This window comes from Heptranchias perlo, chromosome 6, assembly GCF_035084215.1.
Source record: "Heptranchias perlo isolate sHepPer1 chromosome 6, sHepPer1.hap1, whole genome shotgun sequence".
NCBI classification, from domain to species: Eukaryota; Metazoa; Chordata; class Chondrichthyes; order Hexanchiformes; family Hexanchidae; genus Heptranchias; species Heptranchias perlo.
Window position 1 is genome coordinate 28,543,664 of NC_090330.1, and position 23,689 is coordinate 28,567,352.

At 40.5% G+C, this 23,689-nt stretch overlaps 1 protein-coding gene across 1 annotated transcript; it reads right to left on the minus strand.

Annotated features, from left to right (window-relative positions):
• Positions 1 to 3,542: 3,542 nt before the first annotated feature.
• Positions 3,543 to 22,029, minus strand: pomp (proteasome maturation protein). Its single transcript, XM_067986001.1, has 6 exons — positions 21,926 to 22,029; positions 19,209 to 19,309; positions 9,499 to 9,559; positions 7,425 to 7,526; positions 5,185 to 5,278; positions 3,543 to 4,837 (listed from the first exon to the last, which is right to left on the minus strand). Exons 1-6 carry the CDS (start codon positions 21,926 to 21,928, stop codon positions 4,770 to 4,772), a joined length of 429 nt encoding a protein of 142 aa, XP_067842102.1. The 5' UTR covers positions 21,929 to 22,029; the 3' UTR covers positions 3,543 to 4,769.
• Between the last annotated feature and the right edge of the window lie 1,660 nt (positions 22,030 to 23,689).

Below are 23,689 nucleotides of genomic sequence, written 5' to 3' on the forward strand. Positions count from 1 at the left end.
CCAGTCTGAAAAATAACCGACCACTAATCTCTACTTTCTGTCCCTTAGCCAATTTTGTATCCAGACTGCCACTGTCCCTTTAACCCCATAGGCTTTAATTTTGCTAACAAGTCTATTATGTGGTACTTTAATCAAACGCCTTTTAGAAGTCCATATACACATCAACCGCACTACCCTCATCATTACTTCAAAAAACTCATTAGTCAAACACAATTTTCCTTTTGCAAATCGTGCTGACTTTCATTTATTAGCCCACACTTTTCCAAGTGCCAATTAATTTAAGTGGGGGGGGGGGGTTCCTGATTTTGTTCTTTAATATAGTGACAAAAATTGAAATGCTTCCCTTGGTTGGGAAGAGACATTCTAAAGTGTTCCAGTCTTCCCTGATCGTCTGTTGAGGTTACTTTCCTGGATTATTCATCTAAAACAAGCCACTATCCTAGTTTAATAGTGCAGGTCGTCACCAGAAAACTCCACCATATTTGTGATTACGATCACTTATTCTTCCTTTCCCTTACAGATCTTCAGGTTTATTCCATTATTTAATTTTTTTGTTTGATTCATAATTTTTCATCTTGTTGCTTTCACCATGAACAAATTCCGCTCTTAGCTGCCAATAGTAGCTGTAACAACTGCCAATACTGATCCTAACCACAAGGTGACACTGTAAAATACAAACTGTTCAGTGCCTGCCCACTACCACCTAGTGGATGGAATTCAATACTATAACATCAGTGTACAGATATGGAATCATAGAAATGATAACATTAAAAAATATATTCTTTTGGGCTTATTAGGAGAATTTTCTACTTATCTAGACCAAAAGAAAATTGTAGCTCACATTCTTTAGCTCTGTCCCTGATCCACTGTTCAGTCCAGGTTTCTTCTCCTCCACTCAGGAGGCCAATGTCTGTGCGGTCGGTAATGATCCAACAATCCACAGGCTTCTTCAAACAGTAAGAAGCTGAATCACTATTAATAATTAAAATAAACTTCCCTTGCAGTCCAGAACAGCAAATTCAATTAAGCTATCATGTCAACAGCCAACCATCCTCAACAGAGCTGGGGAAAAAAGTAGAACCAATGATTGATAACAGGAAAATAATTCCTAGAAAATGTTCTCATTTGGAACAATGAGCAAAAATAAATTCTTACAATTTCTACCTGAGTAATGTAGTGCAATGGAGCCATCTGGAATTCCTGGGCAGTAATTGTCATTCAACAGAGCACAAGAAAAAATAAGTTGAGAAAAACACATTACAGCAAACACTGCCCAAGTCAGGAAGAGAAGATTTTTCAAAAGGTGAAAACCTACATTTCTAATTGATCTATTTCACAATTAGTACTTCACCATTTAACATAAATAGATTATATTTACTGTATATTTATTTCTAGGAACCACTAATTGTTTTCCAGAATAACTATTGCTTTTTAGCAAAACTATGACAAGATAAAATATTATGGTGCTTTATATGTTTTCAAATTAAAAGAAATTTAAAACTACTGCCTTTTCTGTCCCACTGTTATTTTACAGTATTACACTTGTAACCTGCTCTAAAGAAATACACATGTAATTCCATAAAGTAGAAAATGTCACCATGCATTAGGCCTACATATGAAGATCAGTAAGGTATAAATCACAAGTTCATTAAGGATTAGTGTAGCAGATATTCCAATATACCATTTCTAATAGATTTTCCAAACATTAAGAACCATATTAATACTGTACCTGCCCAGATTTCCCTCAAAACAAGTTATAGAACATTATTCCCCCCTAATATCTTATGAAAAGTAATTCCGAATATAAGGCTGCGTTGTTGTTTAAAAGGAAGACCTCCAAGTAGTTTGTGCAATATTTCTTTAGCATCAAATAAATCACGTGTAGAGGCAAGATTGGTAATCGCAAAGTTCTCCTGTGTGACATTAGCACATACAATAGCCGTTTCCTACATTGATTCTATACAATGATGGCACACAACAGAAAGTTACACAGAAAACATGCTGAAATTTGTCACGATTGGAATACCTGGCCATTTTTGCAATCATGGGGAAAAGCTGAGTGATGTGGAAGAGTAGAGGGATTTGGGGATGCAGGTTCACAAGACGAAACAGCATCTCAAGTAAATAAGGCCGTAACAAAACTAATGGAATACTGGGTTTTATTGCAGGAGGTATAGAATGTAAGAGCTGAGATGTAATGGCAAATCCATATAAATCCTGGGGTAAAACCACAGTTGAAATACTGTGTACAGTTTGGGCTCCACACTATAGGATGTTGACGCAGTGGAGAGAGCATAGCGCAGAATCACTAGGATGCTGTCTGGTATGACAAATACAAATACAAAGAAAGGTTTGAAAACTTGAGGTTAAGGGGTAATTTGATAGAGGTATTTAAAATTTTGAAGGGATGGAACAGACTGTTTCCAGTGATTGAGGGGTCTAGGACAAGGGGACAAAGATACATAATTAAATGCAAGAGATAGCGAACAAAGCAGTAGAAATGTTTTTATTTTTACACAGTGAATTGTGAAGCTGTGGAATGCACTACCAGGGTTAGTGACTGAAGCAGAGACTATGTTAACATTTGAGAATAGGTTTGATAGATGGTTGAAGGAAAGGGGAATAAAGGGATATGGGAGAAGAGCAGATACATGGGATTAGGATTACTGCTCGTGTGGAGGATAATGTGGACTGGTGGGTGAATAGACTGTTTCAGTGTTCTAATTTCCATGTAATTCAAACAGTATTGATTCATATTGACCTCAACAGTAGTGAGCTATTTCAACTACAACTGGGCCAGTAAATGTCAACAGTATATAAATATGATTTAATAATTAAATGAGGTTTTAAATACAAACAAAATAGAGTCAATTGTTGTTGGGCATGATTTCACAATCTCATAAGTTTGAGCATTTTAGCCCCATGTTATTTTATAGGCAATGTGTAGACTACTACGAATGAAAACAAGTTGCTGCATGAAAAAACACATTCCCTGGAATGCTTTGTAGTCTGTTGGCATATGCCAACCCACATATCCCAAATTCTAGACTTGTAAATACAAATTTAAAAATAAATTTTAATCTATGAAACATAGGATTCTGTAGGAAGGTTATACAGATCCTCTAACGAGGATACTGAAAAATTTATTTAAAAACCCAGAAACAATGCGAATTTAAAAATGACCTCTAGATGGAGGCTTAATCAATCAGGGTATTGTTATGCCGTGTCTTTCATTGACTGTTTTAATGTTTGAATATTCTCTTCAACATTAATTTTCAAAGCAAAAATAAAATAATTCAAGTAATTACAAGATGACATGGTCACCATAATGGTTTTTCAGAATGACGTCCATTTGTCTCTAAAGAAGCACCTTAGATGTCTTAAAAAGTCTCCATTTTTAATAAAGTACATAATGAAATATTGAACAAAATTATTGCACACACCCAAGCTTGCTGGGTAACTTGCTGCTCCATACTGTAATTCCTTGTAAGGATTAACCACCTAAATAGAGTGATAAGCTAGCAAATAAGTCAAATTCAAACTCAAATATTATACACTTTTATTATATGAATTAAAAAAATTACAGAATCAACTACATTTCTGCTCAAAGTGACAAGATTGCAAATTTAACAAATTCTGTCATCTGTGAAATAAACTAAAAGGTTTTAGTTTGTCTTCTGGGCTAAACACAATGTTTTTATATTTAAGGAACAAAATTACAAATGGGGGGGGGGGGGGGGGGGAAGAGGAGTAAAGGAAAATGCATAGCAAAATCAATAACCTGACATTTTAACTACTTGTCTACTTTCTTTTCGACAGAATCCTGCTCTTTGTCTGTCAACCCTTTTCAATTATTTGCATGGATTTCCAGTAAAAATTTATATTAGACTTTAATTTTCTGTTCACTAATTATCAATATTAATGGATTCTGGAGCCCTCTGTAATATAATGTGTTTTTCACTGTTGGAACTTGACAAAAACATTGTGTCTAATCCAAACAGATGCCCTTTCAATAAAGATACACGTTTTAAGGAGACAATATTCCCTCAATATGACTTGAAGGTTGAACTGAGAAATCAAAACATATTTCCTTATAAAGGCTGTACCAACTAAACAAGAGTTATGAAATATGCAAAAATCTAGATACATTAAACCATTTAATAGTGGTACAACCTTTTGCTGTTCAACTGGCAATAATGTTGATGTTAAATAAAATGAACAGCCAACTCAGTTTTCAACAAATACTTGAATCACATGCCCAGGCCAAAACATTTCAGCATTTGTTTTGGTACAAAATCTATGATCTTCTGTAAAAGTGACTGAATAATCCAATAGTACTGCAACCCTAATCGAGATTAAATGCTTTACTGACAAACGAATTCACATTTGAAATAATTGGTATATTCTTAATCGTGCATCGTTCATATCGTAGCCATATTATAAACGGCAAGGCATTTAAAATAGTGTGCAACTTATATGTTGCTATGTTTTTACACTTATGCAACTGGAGTTTAAGAGATCTTAACAGAAGTAGTTATACTGGAAGAACTCGAACTCTGATGGCAGTCTACCTTTGTTTAACTATTAACATTTGCTCAGTCTTCTAAAGTTGAATTCGACAAAAAAAAGTGTTAAATTACACTTCATTTGGGCCAGTCACTTGCTAGAAGAGTCTGTATTTCAGATGTTCCTGAAACATTCTGAACAGCCTATGCAGAGCAACAGGAAGCAATACTTGTCTCTTTAAAATTCTCAGGAATGTCAGTTAATTACAGCAAGCCAAGTTGGTACTCCATCATAAGATGGGGCTCTCCCATAACTTCACTCTGGGTTGGATCTAAAATTAAAAGCAAATTAAGTGGTAATCCTCACAAAATCTCAAGATTGTCATCATATTAAGAAAAAGTACAATAATACTTCTCCTCAAACTGTTTGATAAGTAACTAATTTTATCACAACACAATTTATAAAACTATCAAAATTCAGACATCCAATTTGCTCTTCTGTGCAGACATCTGAATATCTTTAGACTAAATGTTTTTTTTTTAAAAAGTAAAGCCTGGAATTAAATCAAACTTACAGGGCTTGAGCTTAAAAATAAATATTTTTATTCGTTGCACTACTATGGAATCCAGATACTAAACAAAACAGAAGAGAATATACCAAGCATTAAAAAAAAATTACCATTCAATATGTCTTCAAAGCCAATGCATTCATCATTTCCTTGAAGAGTTTCCAATGCAATGTTTGAGCTTATGAGGAAAGGCAAACGCTGTACCTAATTTGAAACAGCAGAGTTATCTTATGATACTTTTTTTGAAACAGCATGACAAACAAGATTGTGATAACTGTCAACCATTCCGAAATAATGCAAAAAAAACTTGTATTCACATAGTGCCTTACCATGCCACTTCGGATGTTTTAAGGCATTGCATTTACAATTGCTTTTAAAGTACACTCATGTAGACAAATGTGGCAGCCATATTGTGCAAAACAACATCCCACAAACAGCAATGAGATGAATGACCAGCTCATTTGTTGTTTTGCTCCTATTAATTGAGGGAAGAATATTGGCCAGGATTAGGAAAACTCCCTGCTATTTTTCAAATAGCACCATGGGATCTTTAGCACCCACCTGAACAGACAGTAGAGGCTTCTGTTGAATGTTTCATTCAAAGAATTATCTCTCTAAAGCACAGCGTGCACAGTACTGCAGTGGTCGACATAGTTTTATGTGCTCAAGTACTGGAGTGCAGCTTGAACCCACAACTTCTGAACCAAACCGACACAAGGATGGGAGGGATTTTCTGAATACTCACCAGGAGTGTGGAACTTCACCAGCCCATATTGGAAAATCATGGACATATTGTCTGCAATCTCCTATCTGTAGGTTACTCGGAAAATTGTCCCCTAGGTTTCAGACTTAAATTTCAATCCCTTACGATCGTGGGTGCTGCATCCTAGTGGTTATGGTACTAGACTAGCAACCCAGAGGTTGACAGTTCAAATGCTACCATGACAAATCGGCATCCTAGTAGTTTTGGTACTAGACTAGCAACCCAGAGGTTATGAGTTCAAACCCTACCATGGCAAATCATGAAACCGAATTCAAAAAAATCTGGTAATTTGCAGGCTAGCACCAAAAAACAATGAAAGCAGCTGGATCATAAAAACTCAACAGGCTCATGAATGTTCTTCAGTGAAGGGAACCTCCTATCCCCTATCCAGTCTGACCTAGATAAGAGTGTAGTTCCACACTGCATGGTTGACTCAATGCCTGCAGTTCACCTGGTCAGTGTCACCCACATCCCCAGAAAAATAAGAATCTCCACCCCTGTATCTTTTCTCTGGGCTGTCTGATTTTAAACCAGCAATGGGAACCTGGACTGAAGCCAGGAGAGAAAGCTGCCATATAAATATCACAGTGCTGAAAGGATAGAGCAACACCTGGCAATAGTTGATAGGAATAAATTGGAACACTTGCTGTGAGAACCAGATTGAGGATATAGCCAATGTATGAAATGCCCACTCTGTTACTTTTAGCCTCAAACAGGTACAAGAATTTGTAGTCTTCTACAGAAACATAGAGTATATTGAAGTCTGTTTTTGGTGATTCCATTTCTACCTGACTTATTCTCCCTCTGCTTCAGCTATTCACATGTTCCGTGCCTTGTAAATGTATTTCATTTCTCATTATGCCTTCTATTGTCTTGTCAATATTACTCCTATTTTCCAATTGAGCGTTATTTCTTTGTGTGTATGCGCATGTTTCCCCCACTTCCCTTTTGTCCTGTTTAAAAGGCTGTTCATCTGTTTTTCTTCCAGTTCTGACGAAGGTTCACACCCAAAATGTTAACTCAGCTGTTCTGTCCAGATGCTGACTGACAAGCTGAGTATTTCCAGTATTTTCTGTATTTGTTCCACAACATATCTACAGTAATTTTGCTATGTATATCATACACTCCTCATTCATGAGGCAGACACACACACAACCAGCATCAGCTGGAGCTTCATAAGCTCCAGAAACTGCAGATCCCCATACCCATAACTTAAATAATGCACAGAGGGAAATTCACTTTATGCTGACTTTCCATGGACAAAGCCACAGGAGATTCACTAGTAACCAATAAATGTTTGTTGTTAGCAAGGTGAGCATCTAGATGGACCTTGCAGAGAAACACAGGAGATGGTAAGAACAGGTCTAAGCTGATCGCAATAATTAGCAAATCTACACGACCTTGTATACTCAAACTGCAGCTGAATTGCGTATGTCCAGTGTAAAATATATAGTACAACATTTTTGCTGCATGTGGTTTCAGAAAGTGTACACATATTCGCCTCTCCATGTGCTGTTCACACACATTATAAAAAATTCTCAGTGCAATTAATTTTATCACTGAAAGTACCCACACAAACCAGCTTACCTGCTTTACTGCTTTGTATTCCATCTGCAACTTTAGTGGAGCATGTAGTCCTTGAATATTTCTCAATGTAGTAAAATTCATTTTATTTTGATTGAGCTGAAACTGAATACACAATATATATTTTTAATTTCTATGAAACTGTGAAATTAAAATCACTTGAATGATGGCATTCATCCAATTTTCTTCCCTCCTGTTTGCATCAAATATAGCTGTTTATCTTTCTCATATCTACATTTTGTTTATAAGCTATCCACATCCAACCACACACATACTAGTCAATTGCCCATCCCATTGCACATGTGTAGTGAAGATCAAGGAACGTTAGAAGGCTGGGGAATAATTGGACCCAGGGGTAGGAGGAAAAGTGAGGAGGCAGAGGCACAGGAGATGAGGGGAAGGGGGGGCTTATATTTGTACCCCATTAAGATTTGCATTTCTGTTCAGTTGGGTGAGACATAACTTGTTATCCACTGTCAGGCATAGACCTTCTTTCAACTGAGGCTGGGGAGATGTCAGGACAATTCTTCCAGCTACCCTGTCCTGCGGCAACACTGCGGAGGTCAATGGGAATCAAGGGATATTGCGGGAAAGTGGAGTTGAGGTAGAAGATCAGCCATGATCTTATTGAATGGTGGAGCAGGCTCAAAGGGCTGCGTGGCCTACTCCTGCTCCTATTTCTTATGAGGTAGCTAATGCAAATTAGGCAGGCCTGATCCGAACAATCAGTTGCTGGGACGGGGGTAGAAGCTTGTTACACTGCCTTCACAAAACCCGTAGAATGGCTACCTGGTTGAGGTACCCAAGAGAATTCACGTTCAAAAGGTGAAAGCAGAAAATTGCAAAACACGGAAGAATACACACATTGTACAATATTGCAAAAACTATAGACATTTTAAACTTCAACATAGTCACTATTGTAGGTGGCATCACCTTTGTATGATAGATATATGTCTACTGATATTTGGTAACCAGAGGCCTAAACTACTGATCATTACTAAAATGGTAATTCAGTTAACTTGTGCAAAAAAATGTTTTTTAATGCAATACAGATTGGAACACTTATTTTGACAGTTAAGTTTTATGCAGTGCAACTCCTGTCAATCTGGCAAAAAATGAGTTTGTAAAATTGACAATTTACAGGTATTTGCTTGAAATTCAATGACTTAAAATTCCAGCCTATCAAACAGAAACTGCATTTTGCCTTTCCATCAATTGACTTTGATAAGAATAATGTTCAGGGTGATGACTGCATGTTCATCATTACCATATATTCGTTGTCCCAATGAGTAAAGACTGTCTCAGACATACACTAGGAAGGTCCCAGGTTTAATCCCTGACGATACCAAGTTAGCTCATCTCAGCTGGGGTTGCTAGAATTGGCTGCAGTACCCTTTTTTAGGAAAAGGAAAAATCACCCATGATTCTTACTCTTGATTGCTATAGAACATTGCCTTTCTATAAAACAATTCCTTACTAGAAGTGTTCCTGTGTAAGTACTAATATATATTGTCCTACCATCTCCATTGGAAAATGCATTTTAAGTATCAATATTTACCTGCAGTGCCTGTTATGCTTGGTGATGCTATGATAGGCATTTGCACTGTTAAATGCCTGTCATACAATATTAGCTCCAAACCCAGTGGAACTACGGGCCAGAATTTGTTTTGGTGATTAGTGACAGGTGTTCAAACTGATCTGTGAATGAGGGCAGATCTTAAAGGTCAAGTTCATGTGCACATGATTAGTTGGCTCAGATATTGTTAGTTTGGTCACAAAATTACTTTTTCGGTGCTGGGGAGAGGAAAATCAACTTGCACTTCCAGCAATTTGCGGCACAAAAAATTTGGGCTGAAGGGTGAAGAAAAAAAATCCAACCATGCCACAAGATGCCCCGCTCCAGCAAATTCTGGCCCAAGACTGTCCGTAGTTCGTAATTTGAGAGAGCCCGTGGTTTCAGAGTGCCTCTTGTATATTTTACCACGTAAATTATTCCGGTCTCAATAAGTTTCTGTTTTTTGGGAGTGCCCTTTTATACAGGTTATGTTTAAGTAAAATTCAATATTTCTGGACTTACACCGTTTTCCAAAACTTCCAGGGGATGACTTGGCAAAAGTTCGGACTTTACACTGGAGAATCTAAAGACAAGAAAACATCGAATTTATTTTTAAAAATAGGATTAATTATAATTTACAATTAACTTATGGAGTTGTGACTTAGCAGAAGGCTGTGCGCCAAATCTTTATTCTTCCCTTGATTACATGCTTCCCAACCCAAAGGTGTTCATTTTCATTGTCCAAATATCCATTCATATTTCTCCTTATTGAACGACATCTGCCACCTATCTGTCCACTCCGCTAATCTGTTTCTGTCCTTCTCCATTTTTTAAGTCTTTTTAAGTCTGCCATGCTGCCTAGCTTGGCATCATCAAACCTCAGTATCATTCCTCTTGTGCCTCTGTCCAAATTATTTATATAATTGAAAAAGAGACCCTAGTACAGGTCCCTGGGGCACATCACAATTCACATATCACTAATCCAAAAGCATCTATTTACCCATAGGCTTTACTTACTGGGATTCATGTTAGCCATCGCATGTTCTCCTGGCTTTCAGATAGCAGATGAACACAGACTTTGCCATTTAGGGGTACAAACTACTCTGATTTCTTATAAAATTAAACATTGGCAAAAGAATAAAAAAGATTTTACATTATTATGGAATATTTAATTTGTTTACCTCCTTGGACACAACACTTCATAACTCTCAACAATACTATCACACCGACGCCAGCCTTCAGGTGCCCATCTCTATATAACAGAACCAGAAGATATGGTGAGCAGGGATTCTCTTTACAATAACTCTGCCTATCCCAATACATAGAAGTTACAACAAGGTAACAGTCCATTGGACCTAAGCAGTCTTTTGATCTCAGCAAACCAAAAAGTGATTGACAGACAAGATACACGTTTAAGCATAGCTATCGAGAATACAAAATGGATCGTAAATCACCTACTAGTCAGCTCCAAACTGCAAATAAAAGCTGTAGTGACTGCTGTACTGATCGTAACCACAAGGTGACACTGCAGAGTACAAGAAACTTCAGTTTCTGCCTAAAACCATCCAGTGGGTAGAATTTGATACTCTATCAGTGCACAGAAAAGATCACTCAGTGTTCACATTAAGATATTACAGGAACATTAAAAATATTCTTCTGGGCTCAAGAGAACTTCCTGCTTATTCAGACCAAAAGAAAATTGTAGCTCACATTCTTTAGCTCCGTCCGTCAACTGTTCAATCCAGGTTCAGCTTCTCCATTCAGGAGGCAATGTCTGTACGGTTAGTAATAAGATGCAACAATCCACTTCCTTCATCAAATAAACTGCAAGGAGCTGAATCACTACTAATAATTAATAGTGTTGTATAGAGCCTTGATCAGACTCCATCTGAAGTACTACGTTCAGTTTTGGGCACGAGCCTTGGGGGGGGGGGGGGGGGGGGTGGGTGCGGTTGCAGCATAGATTCACCAGACCACCACCGGGGTTTATGTGGTTAAATTATGAGGGCATTTTGCATAAACTATGCTTGTAGATTGTGCAGATCAGCCATGATCTAATTAAATGGCAGGACAAGTTAGAGGGGCTAAATGGCCTACTCCTGTTTCTTATGCTCCTAAACCATAAACATAAACTAGCAGTCTAGAACAGCAAAACCAATTAAGCTTTCATGTTAAAAGTTTAAGACCTACATTTATAATTAATCTATTTCAAAATCAGTACTTCACCACTTAATATGTAACTATAAATAAATAATGACTGCATATTCCATTTCTAGAAACCACTAATTAATTCTCCAGAACAATCTTTTATTGTTTGTTTCACAGAACTGACGTTTTTGGCTCCACAATCAGGAAAAACAAGGTACTGAAATATTATGGTTCTTTAAATAACAAGGTAGTTTCAAATTAGAAGCTGAAACTATTTTTTCTATTCTACTTAGTTGTTTTACAGTATTACAACACATGTAACCACATTGTTTATTTTGCAAAACTAAGACAAGATACTAAAATATTATGGTACTAAAACATAATGACAAGATGTCTTCATTTTAAAAGAAATCCCAAACTACCTTTTCTGTCCCACTTTTGTTGTTCTACATTGTTGCATTTGTAACCAGTTCTATGGAATTACAAGTACATTTCTTTAAAGCAGAAAATGTGTCAACATACATTAGGTCTAAACAAAGATCAGTAAAGTATAAATTACATAAACATAACTGTGACATTATAAGGTAATTAAGGATTAGTGTATCAGATATTTCAATATACTGTTTCAAATAGATTTTTTCCAAACATTAAGAATCATACTAATACTTTATCTGCCTAGATTTCCCCAAAATCAAGCTAAATAGAATAACTCATTCTTCCCTAATACCTTATGAAAAGCAATTCAGACCATAACGCTATGCTATTGTTCAGAGCAAACAGCTCCAAAGGAAGACCTCTTTAGCAGCTTGTACAGTATCTCTTGCGTATCAAATAAATCAAGTGCAGAGACAAGATTGGTGATCGCATAGGATTAGGACACCCACCCCCACATTTAATTTCTTTGTAACGGATACTAGGTAAAAATCCATTTGTCATCTAGTTTCAAAATTCTTTTTTTGACTCAACTGATCATTCACAGAACAAATTAGATAAACAAGGTTGCAATTTAAACATACTAAGGATGCTGGGGTAGAGTTTCCACTTTAGGCACAATCGGGAAAGTGTGCCCGAAATTGCGCTGGCTAAATTAGTTCCAGTTTCTGCTCAAATGCACTTGCATAATCACAAATGTAAAATCTTCCGTGAGCCAGCGCAATCGGGCAGCGTGAACATCCCAATCCTCAATGATGGCAGAGCCCAGCACGAGTGCAAAAGACAAGGCTGAAGTATTTGCAACCATCTTCAGCCAGAAGTGCCAAGTGGATGATCTATTTCATCCTCCTCCCGAGATCCCCACCATCACAGAAGCCAGTCTTCAGCCAATTCGATTCATGCCACATGATATCAAGAAATGGCAGAGTGCACTGGATACAACAAAGACAATGGGCCCCAACAACATCCCAGTTGTAGTGCTGAAGACTTGTGGTCCAGAACTAGCCTTGCCTCTAGCCAAGCTGTTGCAGTACGAACATTCAGCCCCTCGTGCCTGCTCCGCCATTTGATAAGATCATGGCTGATCTGTGATCTAACTCCACCTTTGGCCCATATCCTTTAATACCTTTGGTTGCCAAAAAGCCATTATTCTCAGATTTAAATTTAGCAATTGAGCTAGTATCAATTGTCGTTTGCGGAAGAGAGTTCCAAACTTCTACCACCCTTTGTGTGTAGAAATGTTTTCTAATTTTGCTCCTGAAAGGTCTGGCTCTAATTTTTAGACTGTGCCCCCTACTCCTAGAATCCCCAACCAGCAGAAATAGTTTCTCTCTATCCACCCTATCTGTTCCCCTTAATATCTTATAAACTTCGATCAGATCACCCCATAACCTTCGAAATTCCAGAGAATACAACCCCAATTTGTGTAATCTCGCCTCGTAACTTAACCCTTGAAGTCCGGGTATCATTCGAGTAAACCTACGCTGCACTCCCTCCAAAGCCAGTATGTCCTTCCAAAGGTGCGGTGCCCAGAACTGCTCACAGTACTCCATGTGCGGTCTAACCAGGGTTTTGTATAGCTGCAGCATAACTTCTGCCCCCTTGTACTCCAGTCCTCTAGATATGAAGGCCAGCATTCCATTAGCCTTATTGATTATTTTCTGCACCTGTTCATGACACTCCAATGATCCATATACCTGAACCCCTAAGTCCCTTTGGACATCCACTGTTTTTAACTTTTTACCATTTAGAAAGTACCCTGTTCTATCCTTTTTTGATCCAAAGTGGATGACCTCACATTTGTCTACATTGAATTCCATTTGCTACAGTTTTGCCCATTTACCTAATCTATCAATATCCCTTTGTAATTTTATGTTTTCATCTACACTGCTTACAATGCCACCAATCTTTGTGTCATCGGCAAACTTAGATATGAGACTTTCTATGCCTTCATCTAAGTCGTTAATAAATATTGTGAATAATTGAGGCCCCAAGACAGATCCCTGCGGGACTCCACTAGTCACATCCTGCCAATGTGAGTACCTTCCCATTATCCCTACTCTCTGTCGCCTTTCGCTCAGCCAACTTCCTAACCAAGTCTGTACTTTTCCCTCGATTCCATGGGCTTCTATCTTAGCTAACAGTCTCTTATGTGGGACCTTATCAAATGCCTTCTGCAAGTCCATATAAATAACATCCATTGACATTCCCCTGTCCACTACTTTAGTCACCTCTTCAAAAAATTCAATTAGGTTTGTCAGGCACGACCGACCTTTCACAAATCCATGCTGGCTCTCCGATTAACTGAACATTCTCGAGGTGTTCAGTCACCCTCTCCTTAATTATAGACTCCAGCATTTTCCCCATAACAGATGTTAGGCTAACTGGTCTATAATTCCCTGGTTTCCCCCTCTCTCCTTTCTTAAAAAGCAGAGTGACATGTGCAATTTTCCAATCCAGAGGGACAGTTCCCGAAATCTAGAGAACTTTGAAAGAAAGTACAGCTACAACACTGGCATCTACCAGTCAAAGTAGAAAATTGCCCAGGTATGTCCTATCAACAAAATGCAGGACAAACCCAATCCGGCCAATTACCACCCCATCAGTCTACTCTCAATCATCAAAGTGATGGAAGGTGTCGTTGACAGTGCTATCAAGCGGTGCTTGCTCACCAATAACCTGTTCACCGATACTCATTTTGGGTTCCACCAGAACCACTCGGCTCCAGACCTCATTACAGCCATGGTCCAAACATAGACAAAAGAGCTGAATTCTGGAGGTGAGGTGAGAGTGACTGACCGACCTGGACAACAAGGCAGCATTTGACCAAGTGTGGCATCAAGGAGCGCTAGTAAAATTGAAGTCAATGGGAATCAGGGGGAAAACTCTCCAGTGGCTGGAGTCATACCTAGCACAAAGGAAGATGGTAGTGGTTGTTGGAGGCCAATCATCTCAGCCCCAGGACATTGCTGCAGGAGTTCCTCAGGGCAGTGTCCTAGGCCCAACCATCTTCAGCTGCTTAATCAATGACCGTCCCTCCATCATAAGGTCAGAAGTGGGGATGTTTGCTGATGAGTGCACAGTGTTCAGTTCCATTCATGACCCCTCAGATAATGAAGCAGTCCATGCCCACATGCAGCAAGACCTGGACATCATCCAGGCTTGGGCTCATAAGTGGCAAGTAACATTCGTGCCAGACAATGACCATCTCCAACGAGAGAGTCTAACCACCTCCCTGTGACATTCAACAGCGTTACCATCACCAAATCCCTCACCAACATCCTGGGGGTCATCAGTGACCAGAAACTTAACTGGACCACCCACATAAATACTGTGGCTTCAAGAGCAGGTCAGAAGCTGGGTAATCTGCGTTGAATGACTCACCTCCTGACTCCCCAAAGCCTTTTCACCAGCTACAAGGCACAACTGAGGAGTGTGATGGAATACTCTTCCCTTGCCTGACTGAGTGCAGCTCCAAAAACACTCAAGAAGCTCGCTTGATTGGCACCGCATCCACCGCCTTAAACAATCACTCCCTCCACCATCGGCGCGCTGTGGCTGCAATGTGTACCAGCTGCAAGATGCACTGCAACAACTCGCCAAGGCTTCTTCGACAACACCTCCCAAACTCACGATCTCTACCACCTAGAAGGACAAGGGCAGCAGGCGCAGGGGTACACCACCACCTGCACGTTCCCCTCCAAGTCTCACACCATCCTGACTTGGAAATATATCGCCATTCCTTCATCGTCGCTGGGTCAAAATCATGGAACTCCCTACCTAACAGTACCTTCACCACACGGACTGCAGCGGTTCAAGGCGGCAGCTCAGCACCACCTTCTCAAGGGCAATTAGGGATAAGGCAATAAATGCTGACTCTAGCAATAAATTCACTAGGTTAATGAAATGTACAGTCCCTTGATTGTATGTGCTATTATTTTAAAAGAATTTATTTAGTCCTGAAATACTACAAAGAAAGAAATATATAATTGACAAAGTACTCCATTTTGTCACATTGGATCTCTTGCATGCATTTAGTGTAATCAAATAACTCAAGTGGTACAAACTAAGGATGGGCAAATAAAATGCGGCTTTGCCCGTATCGCCTACGTCCCAAGAACAAATAAAAGTCAACGGATGGTTAAAAGTCACTATTTAAAAATAAATCATTGTTTATAGGTTTAAATATTAAACCTTTGAACAGTTTTAATGAGTGCTAAAACGAGTACAGTGAAACCTGCAAAAAAGGGACATTCATTGACAGTCCCAAATAATTTACAGTACATACAATGACCATTTTGAAAATAGGGTCACCTGCAAATAAAGGACACCTGATGCAAGTCCCTTAGGTGTCCCTAATTTACAGGTTTCACTGTATATAATAAACCCTGCTAGTTTTAACTATATCTCATAGTTAAAGAATGGATTTGCGAGTTTTAATCCAAACACCGTACCCTAGTTGCAGTAACTGAACTCCAGTCAGGTTTTGGTGTCACACCACTCAAACGGTCTTAATCGAAATCATCCTCTGTGATTGTGACCATGGAGTATTTTCCACCCTTGACCACGCCACCCTCCTCCAAAACCTCTCCTCCGTTGTCAAGAACAGTAGGACATTCCTTGCTTAGTTCCACTCTTAATTATCTTATAGCCAGAGCATCTTCAGCAATGGTTTCTCTTCCCACCCCTGCACCATTATCGCAGGAGTCCCACAAGGATCTGACCTTGGCCCCCTCCTCTACATGCGGCCACTTGGCAACAACATCTGAAGACGAGGTTAGCTGCCACATGTATGCCAACGACATCCAGCCTTACTTATCCATCACCAGGCTCGACCCCTCCACTGCCTCTGTGCCAACAGACTTCTTGTACAACATTCATTCTTCGATGAGCCACAATTTCCTTCAGTGAAACATTGGGAAGACTGAAGCCATCGTCTTTGGCTCTCACCATAAAGTTCTTACCCGTACCACTGAATCCTTCCCCCCGCTCTCACATTGACTCAGGTTGAATCAGACTGTTCACAACCTCGGCATCGTATCTGACCCCAAGCTGAGCTTCCAACTCTATATCCTCTCCATCACAAAGACTGCCTACATTCACTCCATAATATCACCAATCTCTGCCTGTCACAGCTCACCTGCTCCTGATACTCTCATCCATGCCTGTGTCATCTCCAGACTTGACTATTCCAATGCTCTCCTTGCTGGTCTCCCATCATCCACACTCTGTACACTTGAGCCCATCCAAAACTCTGCTGCCCATATCCTATCTGGCATCAAGACCCCTTCACCCATCACTTGTCACTCGTCCTCACTGAGCTACAATAGCTCCCAATCCCCCAACACCTCGAATTCAAAATTTTTGTCCTATTGTTTAAATCCCTCCATCGTCTTACCACTCTTCATTCCATTCCATTCCACTCCAGCCTTACAATGCCCCCCCCCCCCACTACCCGAACTAGCCATTCCTCTGACTCTAATCTTTTGATGTGGAGATGGACTGGGGTGGACAAATGCAAGGAATCTTACAACACCAGGTTATAGTCCAACAATTTTATTTTAAAATCACAAGATTTCGGATATTATCCCCTTCGTCAGGTGAATGACGAAGGGGATAATCTCCGAAAGCTTGTGATTTTAAAATAAAATTGTTGGACTATAACCTGGTGTTGTAAGATTCCTTACATCTAATCTTTTGTGCATCCCTCCCTACCTTTGTCCCACATTTGGCAGTTGTGGCTTCAAGCTGTCTCAGCCCCACGCTCTGGAATTCCCCCCATAAACTCTTCTACCTCTCCACCGTCCTCTCCTCCTTTACCACTCTCCTTAAAAGCTACCTCTGACTAAATCACCCCTCCTCATATCACCTCCTTTGGCTCCACATCCATTTTCATCTGATTACACCTCGATGAAGTGCCTTGGGACGGTTTTTTACTTTAAAAGCGCAATAGTATCTTGGTCAGATCCCATCTAGAGTACTGTGTTCAATTTTGGACACCAAATCTCGAAGAGAAATTGGCCTTGGAATGGGGACAGCCCAGATGTGCCAGATTGATACCAGGGCTTATAGGGTTAAATTGTGAGTACAGGTTGCATAAACTTGGCTTGCATTCCCTTGAATTTAACAGGTTGAGAGATGATTTAATTGAGGTGTTTAATGTGATAAAGGGATTCAAATAGGGTAGATACATTGAAACTATTTCCTCTGGTGGGGGAAATCCAGAACAAGGGGGCATAATCTTAAAATTAGAGCTAGGCCATTTAGGACTGAAATCAGGAAACACTTTCACACAAAAGATAGTGGAACTTCTCCCCACAAGGCTGTGGATGCAGGGTTAATTGAAATTTTCAAGACTGGGATTGACAAGATTTTTGTTAAGTAAGGGCATCAAGGGATATGGAGCAACTGTGACAAAATGGAGTAGAGGTACAAATCAGCCATGATTGAATGACTGAACAGGCTCAAGGTGCTGAATAACCCATTTCTGTTCCTATTTTCCTATAGATGGAACTTGTTGAACTAAAAGCATGTTTTATTTCCTGTTGTAGTTAACAGTAAAGTTTAATATGTACTCAATCAAGACATTTAATTCTTGCTCTGTGATTTACAGGTAAATCAAACTGTTGGGTCAGAGATGTTGAAACTACAGAAATCCTTCACCCTCCCATCCGACAAATGTCTCAATTTTATTAATTTATGTTCTTTTACCAACCAAGATTCTAAAAACGAGTGTCCAGTGTGCAACTGCAATTTTTTTTTTGCTGGGGGAGGGAATGGAGGAGATAGCACAAACTCTTAGGGTTTAAAATTATTCCACAAACCTGGTTGAATGCAAATGGTGATGAGTATAAAGCAGGAAACACTGCTTTGTACTCACACTGGCTTCTGCTCTGAACTTAGGAAATGGAACAATTTCACCCCGCTAATGTCTCTACCTATTGAGGAGGAATTCCACAAGAACTACACTCAGGGTTGCCAAAATGGCTGCCATCTGGACTGATTCCTACTCACAAGACATAATCTAATCAATTGGATCACTAGGATGATAGCAAAGAACCCCACTACGCAGCTGAAGATGGTTGGGCCTAGGACACTGCCCTGAGGAATTCCTGCAGCAATGTCCTGGGGCTGAGATGATTGGCCTCCAACAACCACTACCATCTTCCTTTGTATTAGGTGTGACTCCAGCCACTGGAGAGTTTTCCCCAATTCCCACTGACTTCAATTTTACTAAAGCTCCTTGGTGCCACACTTGGTCAAATGCTGCCTTGTTGTCAAGGGCAGTCACTCTCACTTCACCTCGAATTCAGCACTTTTGTCCATGTTTGGACCAAGGCTGTAATGAGGTCAGGAGCTGAGTGATCCCGGCGGAATCCAAACTGAGCATCGGTGAGCAGGTTATTGGTAAGTAAGTGCTGCTTGATAGCACTGTTGACAACACCGTCCATCACTTTGCTGATAATTGAGAGTAGACTGATGGGGCGGTAATTGACCGGATTGGATTTGTGCTGCTTTTTGTGGACAGAACATACCTGGGCAATTTTCCACATTGTCAACTAGAAGCCAGTGTTGTAGCTGTACTGGAACAGTTTAGATAGAGGCGCGGCCAGTTCTGGAGCGTATATTCATACAAGATATACAGTACTTACCCGTGTCGCAGTGTATCATGCACACCATAGGGTCCTGCATGAGGAGCAAGTTCTCCAACAGGAACACTGTCCTTCAGCTGGGATTTAAGTCCTCTGGTATTCTGTAACAGACAATATTACAACTGCCTGAAAAGTGGGCTTTATTTGCAAATAATATAGCTTACAATAGGAACAGTGTAATTTCAATCTTCCAGTGCAGCTCTCCTTCACTTATAATGGACTAGATTTGTTACTAATGTACTGATCTTGGGGCAAAATTTGATGGAACATAGTACTTAATGTACCAAGTCCAGCCAGCTGCACTCATACTACTTGGTACATTGCAAACCATGTTCCATCCATTCATGTCCCAACCCACAGGGACACCAATGTCATATGCACTAGATTATGAAAGGTTATGACCAGACTTACATTAGATTGACAATTCAAATATACATACTTAGGTCTTTTACTTTAAAAGGAGGGCTTCCAAATGATCGTCATTTTGCAGGTTTTTAAAAAAAATTTCAATGCTGCAGTAGCTCAGTGGAACGTGACATTGAACAGGAAAGTCCCAGGTTTGAGTCAACTTAGCTTACTTCAGCCTGGGCAGGTGTAGGTAATTGCAATTAATGTTGTCAGGGGACAGAACAGCCAGGGATCCCATTCCTGATTCTTATTCAGCAATCCCCACTGAAAGTGCATTTATGGACACGGTGAGATAGAATTGGGCCCCAATTATGATTACTCCCTCAGTTAATTTTTTCACCTGGCTGAAATATTGGAAGACTGCTTCCCATGAAATCAAATTACATAAGCTACTGCCTTCAGGCAAGAAAGTCTGATAGAAAAATAAATTGTGACAAGGAGGAAAATCGCCTCATAGTTGTGATGATTCTTCGGCTATAGTTTTAATAAAAATGCCAGTAATATTGTTCCAGGAAAGAGCCAGCACAGAGACGAGAGGCCAAATGACATCCTTCTGTGCTATTAATGCCTTTGATTCTATTATACTACATTCAAAGTTAGAGATCCTAAAGTATGCATTTGACTTCCTTTACTTTAAATGCCAGTGTGATGCCATTGGAGATGCAGTTATATGAACACACTGAAAAGTTATTAGCATACTCACATCATATTAAATCTTTTCTATCATAATTCTCAGGACTGTACTTAGCTCTCAAGTGTCACTCCTCCCTTCCCCCTCCAAAAAAAAAACAGAATCTGCTCCTCCCAAGAGAATTCTGGTCACTATGTCCATCAGGTATTCCATGTCATCGAGCTACGTAAAGAGGAATTAGGACAGGACAGATGACCAAAAATTTGGTCAAAGAGATAGGTTTTAAGGAGTGTCTTAAAAGGAGGTAGAAAGGGAGAGGTTTAGGGAGGGAATTCCAGAGCTTAGGGCCTATTTGGCTGAAGGCACAGCTGCCAATGGTGGAGCGATTAAAATCGAGGATTCGCAAGAGACAAGAGTTGGAGGAGCGCAGAGATCTCGGAGGGTTGTAGGGCTGGATGAGGTTAGAAATAGGGAGAGGCGAGGCCATGGAGGGATTTGAAAACAAGGATGAGAATTTTAAAATCAAGGCGTTCCCAGATCAGGAGCCAACGTAGGTCAGCGAGCACAGGGGTGATGGGAGAATGGGACTTGGTGAGAGTTAGGATACGGGCAGCAGAGTTTTGGATGAACTCAAGATTATGCAGGTTGCAAGATGGGAGGCCAGACTGGAGGTAACAATGGCATGGATGAGTGTTTCAGCAACAGATGAGCTGAGGCAGGGGCGGAGACAAGCGATGTTACAGAGGTGGAAGTAGGCAGTCTTGGTGATGGAGCAGGTATGTGGTTAGAAGCTCATCTCAGGGTCAAATAGGACACCATTGTTGCAAAAGTTCTGGTTCAGCCTCAGACAGTGGCCAGGAAAAGGGATGGAGTCAGTGGCTAGGGCTGCATTACCAGAAGGATCATTTAATATACATCAGCTATGGGTAGCACTCTCGCCTAAATCAGAAGTTTGAGTTCAAGTCTCCCTCCAGAGACTTGAAAAAATGTGGGTAATAGTCCAGTATTGAGGGAGTGCTGCACTATCAGAGGTGCAGTCTTTCAGATGACACATTAAACCAAGGTCCTGTCTGCCCTCTCAAGTGGACGTAAAAAATCCCATAGCATTATTTCGAAGAGCAGTCCTGGCCAACATTTATTCCTCAACCAACATCACTTGTTGGGTGCCTATCTCGCACCCCATGAAAACAGGACAGAAGAATACTACAGCCCCAAATGCTGATGCAAACAGGTATTGAAGTAAAATAAAATGAAGCTCTACCCGAGAGAAACTCTTACTTCAATGCACCAGTTAATAAAAACGCGGCCAAGGGCTCTGTGAACAAGAGCGTTTCGCTTTTGGAGACGCTCTCCCGGCTCCATGAACTGAACCCAAGACTATTTCACAGGAATCCCTCCCGGCCCCAGAACATGGAGCCTTTCTCGGGGTCGCTAAAATCTTGCTTCCCTGTGGCTCGGTGCCTGCTGAGCGTCGTCGGGTTCCCAGCTTTACCGGAACACGGCGCTGTGACCGTGACCAGGCCCGGAGCCTGCATCCGGCCCCAATGACTAATCAAAATTAAAAACATCACGCAGCCCGCGTACATCAGGCGCCGTCTCTTCCGCCAGCCGCAAACAATCCCCCGTCACCAACCCAACCCAGGTCCGGTCGGTCGGTGCCTTAAAATCCGCTTCTCACCATCTCCACCGCTGGATTGTCTTCCTCCGACTCCGCACCAACCGCTCTGTCTCTCGCTCAACGACAACGTCCGGCCTCGTGACTGCGTCGCATGCTACTTCCGGTCTGGAGGTGGTCGGTCGTTTAATTCGACCTCAGACGCAGAACAAGCCAAGTGAGACTTCAGTCACAATTTGAATGCCTTTTCCTTAATTAACTATAAGGAGACACTGGGTTGCCCCATCAAACAAAATTAAAATCTGACAAAAGTGCCCCCTTTATCGAGGGGCACAACAAATAAAAACCCAAATCATAAAAAAACAAGAAATTTAACAAATTAAATAATAATACTGCCACCGGTGTCGAATATGCCCTCCAGTCACTGCGGTGCCCACCGGTCATGGAAGGCCTCAAGCGTACCAGCGGACACCGTGTGCTTATTCTCCATGGTCACCCGGACGCGGACAAGGCTGCGGAAGAGATCATAATTTGAATGTGATTGAAGAATGAACATAAGTACTCCAAAGAAAAAAATGTCAAAAATACTCTGACAAAAATTCAGACCAGGCAAGTGAGGTGTCACTCAATTTGGTCAATGTCATTCAACAACAACAATTTGCATTTATATAGCGGCTTTAAGTCTTAAGGCTCTTCACGGCAGTGTAATCAGACAAAAATTTACACCGAGCCAAAGAAGGAGATATTAGGACTGGTGACCAAAAGATTGGCCAAAGAGGTAGGTTTTAAGGAGTGCCTTAAAGAAGGAGGGAGAGGTGAAGAGGCAGAGATGTTTAGGGAGGGAACCACTCATGAAAATTATCAAAGGCTGATTATCTATTTATACATTTATGTATAATATATAGGGGGTATGGAGAGACCTAACTTAAGGCAGATTGAAGCGAGGTTAAGGGGAAAGATAGTTAAGGAAAGAATCAGCTAAACTGGAGAACGGGGTATGAGTGTGTCGGGGTGCAGTGTTTACTTGCGAATGTGCAAAATATTAGCAATAAAATGAGGGCGCTAGAGGTATAAATTAGAATGGAGGAACATGACATTGTAAAATTGACAGAAACTTGGGGGGGTGAATTTCTGCAGGTTTTGTCACATTCGTCTGCCATAGCTTTGGTTGAAGAGCCATGGAAAACCTGTAAAAGTGGTGTGAAAAATGTTCACGCTGTTCTTCCGAGAACTTTGCGGCTCTTCTGCAGAAATGACAGCAAACGAGCTGGAGACCTGCAGAAAATCATCCCTTTAGTTCTTAGGTATAAAATTTTCAGGAGTGATAGAGAAAAAAAAGGCAGGATGATGGCCTTATTAATGAAAGTTACAATTACAACTATAGAAAAGAAAGTTTTATTGATGGTGGTGCACAGGCAGAATCTATCAGCATAGAATGAAGAAATGAGGGGATCTTGGTAGTCTCAAATGGGAGCGCATTTGAGACTACCAAATAATGGGGAAATCATGGGTTTCTAAAGGCAGGTTTTGCTTAACTGAGTTAATTGAATTTTTTGAGGAATGCAGATGGGTCGATTTTGATTTTGGGCACTGTTTAAGTATCGATGGGTGAGGTCATGGGGCCACCCGCTTGACGGAATACATGAGAAGCCCTAATCATTTTGATGGTCGGCCCTCATTTGCCTTTGATTGGAAGAAGCCCACAGGTTATCAGGCACTGACAAGCAGCTCGCCAACGAGGAGGGCAGAATTTCCGACGAGTCCGCCGCCGATTTAAAGGGAAGTTGTACCTCTTAAAGTGAGTTGCAACCTCTTACAGTGAGGTGG